Raw genomic sequence first — 6000 nt, 5'->3', positions numbered from 1 at the left:
TTGTGAACAAGGTAAAATCATGGAGACCATTATTTAAAAAACCAGCCACAAAACCTATAGATAGAAAGTAGATTAGCGGTTGCTTGGGGCTGGGGGTGGGAACAGCGATTGGCTGCACGTGGGGAGGAGGGTGATGGAAGTTTTCTAAAATTGCATTGTGGTGATAGTCGCTCAATTCTGTAAATTTACTCAAAATCATTGAATTATAACTCAAAACGAGTGAATTTTACGGCATGTAAATAATGCCTCAATAAAGCTATTAAATTAAAAAACAAAAACAAAAACAGGCACCTGGGTGGCTCAGCTGGTTAAGCATCTGACTTTTGATCTCAGCTAGGGTCTTGATCGCAGGGTCGTGAGTTCAAGCCCTACACTGGGCTCTAGGCTGGGCAGGGAGCCTACTTACAAAAAAAAAAAAAAAAAAAGGAAAAAACCTCCCGCCCCAGATGTACCTTTTTTTTTTTTTTAAGATTTTATTTATTTATTTGTCAGAGAGAGAGTGTGTGAGCAGGGGGAACTGCAGGTAGAGGGAGAAGCAGGCTCCCCGTCGAGCAAGGAGCCCGAAGTGGGGCTTGATCCCAGGACCCTGGGATCATGACCTGAGCCGAAGGAAGACGCTTAACCGACTGAGCCACCCAGGCGCCCCTCAGATTTATCTTTCAGTAGAAGAGATGCCCCACGTGACTGGGGTGGGGAGCGGGGCGAACCCTAGACACTGATGATCAGCTCTTGCTACAAAGCTAGGGGGTGCTCATGGCTCAGCCTGTCACCTGTGGTCCCACAGCAACTTGCTGAGCCCAAGTGCTTGCTGCAGCCCAAGCCCAGGCCCACACCTGCACCCGCTGGACCCAGGCTGCTTGTACCTGAGGTGCTTGGGACTCTCCCTTGGCAGAGGTCGGCTCAAGCCCTACTGGGCCTGCATCAGTACTTTCTGTGCCCTCATTCTCCCTGGGGGCCTGAAGCCCCACCCCTGTGGGGGTCTAAGTGCCCAGAACCTCTGGAACATGGCCTGGGCCCCCACCTGCCTGGGAAGAAGCCAGAAGCCCAAGCAGTAGCTGAGGCCACATTAAGGCTCTGTACACAGTATGGTATTGAGTTCTTTCGGGGGTTTATTAAGGCATTGAGCACAGTGTGATTTTCAGCCAACTGAAATGAATATAAGGAAATCTATCAGGACCTGAGGGATGTGCTTTTAAGGTTAATGGTGAGGCTGACGAGCTGAAAGAGCATTTAGAGTAATGCCCGCATGGCATCCGCCCCAGTGCACTAGACACTTGGTGCCCGTGTCCCTCAGCCAGGGGCTCAGGGGCTCCTAGAGAGCACCTTGATGCCCTACGGGAACCCCTGCCTGGTGCCAAATGGCAGGAAAGCCCCCCCGGAGTACTCAGCTGCAGGACCGCCCCCCCCCCCCCCCCCCACCAGAGTGGGAGGTGCTGTGTGGCCTGGCCACTGAACGGGGCACAGAGGCATTGGGCAAGCAGGCCAGGACGGACAGCCTTTGACAGGACACAGCGACTGAGGCGGGTCCCACCAGGCAGGCAGGAAGAGGGGGCTGGGAGCCTCTGTCTGGGCCCAACTGGGGCTGTTCAGCCTTTTTTTCCATTTACAACTCACTGCATCTGGGGAGAACAGGAGGGGTGCGTCCTGAGGGAGAAAACAGAACAGGAGGGAGGAGGGGGCGAGGAGGAGAGACAGGCCAGGTCCCCGTCAGCCTGAAACTCCAGACTGTTCGAGGTCACTGGACGTGCTGAACTGTCTCTCCACCTTCTTTTGGTCCTTGATCTTGAGTCCAATGTCCACCCTCTTCTCAAAGAAGTTCACCAGAACGGACTCTGTCAGGATGGAGGCCAAGATCTGCTCGAAGGAGATGCACCAGTCTATGTCGACGGTGCCCCCGCCGCGGGTGGGGGCCGGGGGGCTGCGGGCCTCCGCGCCCACCAGCACTGTGTCGTCAGCCAGGTCCTCGCACTGCAGGGAGCCTGTGCTGACCACCGAGTAGGAGGACATGGACATGTCGTCTTTGGTTTCATCGTCGGACAGCAGCTGCGAGGGGGAGCCCCGGCCCTCGCCACCGCCCCCGTCACCCACCACCTGGCTCTCCTGGGGCGCTTTCCCGAGGTGGGTGTCTCCCCCCGCTTTGGCCTGGGGGTCACCGGCAGCTGGAGGCTGAAGCTCCGGGGCTGGGTCCTGTGCGGGGTCTGGGGCTGGTGGCTCGTCATCCTCGGGGGCACCATCCCTGGGCTTCCTGCCTGGCTGGGCGGAAAACTTCTTCCCCACCTCGCCGATGCGGAGCAGCAAGCTGGCCACCGTGGCGATGGCGTGATACAAGTCCTGCTCCATGGGGTCCTCGCTGAACATATTGTACAGCGTCTTGCACAGCTCAATGAACTGTTCCTTTTCAGGGAGACACAGAGAAAGGGTGGGGAGACGGTGAAAGATGGTCAGACTGGCCTGGGATCAGCCAGACTGCCAGTGCTGGGTTGTCTTGTTCGTGGTCTCCAGGCCTGCGCCTTGCTGTGCCCATTTCACAGACCGGGACATGGAGGCGCAGAGAGGGAAAGCGACGTGACCAATATCACACAGCCTTAGAAGAGCTTTCTCTTCCAGCTGCCTTTCTTTCAGCACAGACAGTGCTGGGAGCCTCTCCCTGTCCCTATCACTGCACTGCTGGCCGAGCCAGACCGAGTTCTACACCACTTCCCAGACCCAGGGGCTACAGGACTTCTTCAGTGTGTTTCAGAATCGCCTTGAGTTTTTCATCTTCAACCAGGATGGAGGGTGAGGACAAAACAAGCACAGCCTGGGTCCGTTGAGGGGGTGGGGAGGTCTGACACCGCACTCAGGCCTCCTGCCTCGCTCCACGGGGCACCCCATTCTTCAGGATGCAGGTGAGAGACGCCCAGACCGCAGGTGCCTCTCTGGGCAGGGCAGGGCTGTGGTCAGGCTGCGGCCCCAGCGCTGAGACCCTTGGCAAGATGCCGGGCTCCCGACCCAGAGGCCAGCGCCTGAACAAGGGGCGGTGGGTGGAGCAGGCCTGCGTGAGCACGGCAGCTGGGAGGGCCTGGGAGGAACAGGAGCGTGGGGGGCTGACTCGTAAAGGGGTCGTGTGGGCCCGTGGGTCAGAGGCTCACCTTCCCTACTGCCTCTCTGCTGCATAGATACTGATGGAATGTGAATGAGCCATCGCCAGCAACCACCACCCAGGATAAGGCCCCAAAGCAACTGGCCTGCTGTCCTTCTGGAATCGTCCCTGACTGCTGTCTGACTAGCAGGTGCAGGAGGTAGGCAGGCGAATTTCCACCCTCCAGCGGGCACTGGGAGGGAGGGTGGGGAGCCGCTGGATGGGGGGAACCCAGCCTCGGAAGTGTCTGTCGTGGGCTCTGAATGGGCCTACCTGGTTCATTTTGGGAAGATCCTTAATCGTCTCCTTCTGAACCTCTTTCTCTTTGGCCCACATGCGAAGGTAGTGCCGATAGTCGGGAGGGCTGGTCCCCTTCTCCTCTGTGTATTGGGAGAAAAAAAAAATCTGTCAGATCGAGCTGGGGGCCGGTAGCAGGCAGTGAGCGGGTTTCAGTGTTGTCTGGCACGGGGTTACCTGGGCCCTTTTATGAAACACCCCGGTATTTGGGGAGGTGGCAGTGGGAAGAACACTCCAGAACACCCGGATGTCTCCCCTGAGTTCTTATGCTAAAGTAAGGCCTGAGCTGACGAAGAGGGCCCCAACCTGTCTCCCCCAAGATGGCGAAGGAGGGACGTGGAGGCTGCAGAAAGCAGGTGCCCTGGAATGAGGTGGCAATGGGGTGTGGGGGTGGTATTCACAGCCACAAGAGAGTCAGGCCTGGGGCTGATGCGAGTGGCTTCCCCTGGCAGCTGGCTTCCCTGGGTGGGGGCCCCGCCCGCAGGGAGGAGCCCCAGGATCTGCATCGGCACTGGGAACAACGGCCTGCCTGTACCTCTTTTTTCTTGGCCGTCGTCACTTCCGCCTCCCTCCTGCTCTTCCTTCTGTAGTGTTTCTGGACAACCGGAAAAGAGAAAGCACACAGGGAATACCCCCGTGTTGCGGCTGCAAACCTCGGAGGCCTGTGAGCAGCCCCGTCCCATCTCCCGCAGAAGCAGAAGCCCAGGGCCCGCTCGCCTTCTTGGCCTGCTTACGGGGAACCAAGGCGCCGCCAGACCCGCCTTCCTCTCTGCCAGAGGAATATAAGTCTCGGCCCTCGCCGAGAAAAAGCCCGAGAACTAGTTTCTCTAGTGTCTGCTGAAAAGGGTCAAACCCAAGGCGGTCCTGATTCTCAGTTCAACCCTCCACCAACCACCGCACTGACTGATGAGGAACTGTGTGTACGGGAATTCTGTGCCGGGCACCGTATTTCTTAAAGTGACACATTTGCTGGAGGTGGCCCACACTGTCCCCTGTGGGGCCCATGAATGTGGGGAGCAGCAGGTGGCCCAGCTCTCCCAGACCTGCGGGCCACAAGGCCGCCGGGGGACCCTGGTGGGTGGCAGCCTCCCAGCGCTGTTGGCGATGGCGGGGAGTCTCTCTGGGCTCAGGCTTCTCACTGCTGAGTGGAGGCCCACTGCCGGGGGCTGCGTGCGGTCTGAGGACAGGGCTCTGTACCCCCGGGCCCCGGCCTTAACTGGAACCCCCGGGGAAAGCTGGGAAGGGCCCGTGATTTTCCCAGATTCTGAGTGTAACAGAATACCCATCTGTTTCTTTGGTTCGTGCACCTGAGGCTTCCTATCAAGTTCAAATTAAGCCTTCTGACACGACCAGCAGGCCTGCCTTGGCTATCTGGATACGCACTGTGTTTCTCTTTTGGCCGTGTATTATCCTTGCTGGGTACTACCTGCCACGAGGACTTACAGGCTGGGGTTTTAGTCAACGCCAGGCCCGGAATGCCCCATCACCCTGGATCTGATGCCCCCAATGGGCTTTACATGTAGAAAGGAACGCCTCCGAAAAGGCACTCAACAAATGTATCTTTCCTTAAGGGAAGAGTTGTGTAGGCCATGAGGACATTTTCCACTGCCCTCCTCCACCTGTCCGTTTCACACTGTAGCCACGATGGCATCTGGGCTTTCTCCCATGAGCGTGATGATGGAATACTGTTTGCGTGTGGCCGCGGAGCTGAGGCCCCGGTGCCGTGCCATGTGTCCTCATTTACTAGCCCCCTCGACAAGCACAGAGGCCGCCCTTCTCCTCCCCAGTAAGCTGCGGCTTGGTCCCGGGTCCTCCTCGGGAGTCATCCACACAGGAGGCATCCCTGGGACCAAGCGAGTCCAGGCCTCCTGACCATGCGGGGTGGGGGGTGGGGGGGTTAGGCAGACGCAGCCCAGCACAAAGCGGGTGCCCCTGACCCCCAGGGACTGACCTTGAGCCTCCCAGGGCAGGAAAAGGTCCAGATCTGAGGCCAGAGGAGATGCTGGGAGAGCAGAGGAGTGGATGAGAGAGGGAGGGAGAAGCCAAGGTCCAGGAAGGCAGAGACAAGAGAAACAGGAGTGAGAACACCCGGGGGGGGGCACCCTCCCAGAGAGAGGCCATTGCCGTCACCCGTGGCTCCCCAACACAGCACGCTCCCCAAGCCCACCGAGGGCTGCGGGCCACCTGTGCGGGGCCCCACGACAGCCCGGCTGCAAGGCCAGAGGCCCCCGCACTGGGGTCAGCGGCGCTCACCTTCTGAGGAGCTGTCCTCGGTGAAGTAGTGGGTCGCTTCCAGGGCTGACTCGGCCTCCTCCGGGCTCAGGGCTGTGCTCAGAGGGAAAGGTGAGTGAGGGCAGGCCCCACTCCCCGCGTGGCGTGCCCCGCCGCCTGCCAGGGCCCGTGATATGGTGTGGGGTCAGAGTGGTAACGATGATCACGGATCCCGGGTAGTGTTCCTTTCTTGACTTTCATGTTGTGTTTGAGAACGTCACATGTAGCCCATCTAAACACCTGATCAGTGCAGCTGGGAGTCCAGTGAATGGCCAGCCCCTCCCCCCCACCGCCCCACTGGTGGGGTGCAG

The 6000-nt window shown here is 59.0% G+C and overlaps 1 protein-coding gene across 2 annotated transcripts in view; it reads right to left on the bottom strand.

Moving 5' to 3' along the window:
• Nucleotides 1-583: 583 nt before the first annotated feature.
• Nucleotides 584-6000, bottom strand: part of TBC1D9B (TBC1 domain family member 9B) — a 41524-nt gene continuing 36107 nt past the window's right edge. The window contains exons 18-22 of one of the 2 annotated variants that reach the window (XM_032395743.1): nucleotides 5672-5743; nucleotides 5370-5420; nucleotides 3954-4013; nucleotides 3395-3501; nucleotides 584-2394 (exon numbers count right to left, since the gene is read on the bottom strand). In XM_032395743.1, the coding sequence (XP_032251634.1) occupies nucleotides 1708-2394; nucleotides 3395-3501; nucleotides 3954-4013; nucleotides 5370-5420; nucleotides 5672-5743 (977 nt within the window). In that variant the 3' untranslated portion in view covers nucleotides 584-1707. The remainder of the gene's footprint in view (nucleotides 2395-3394; nucleotides 3502-3953; nucleotides 4014-5369; nucleotides 5421-5671; nucleotides 5744-6000) is intronic. The other variant, XM_032395744.1, reaches the window with a different exon arrangement.

Source organism: Phoca vitulina, unplaced genomic scaffold, assembly GCF_004348235.1.
Source record: "Phoca vitulina isolate PV1807 unplaced genomic scaffold, GSC_HSeal_1.0 scaffold87, whole genome shotgun sequence".
NCBI lineage: Eukaryota > Metazoa > Chordata > Mammalia > Carnivora > Phocidae > Phoca > Phoca vitulina.
Note: the sequence above shows the minus strand (reverse complement) of the source record. Positions and strands in the feature narration are given on the sequence as shown.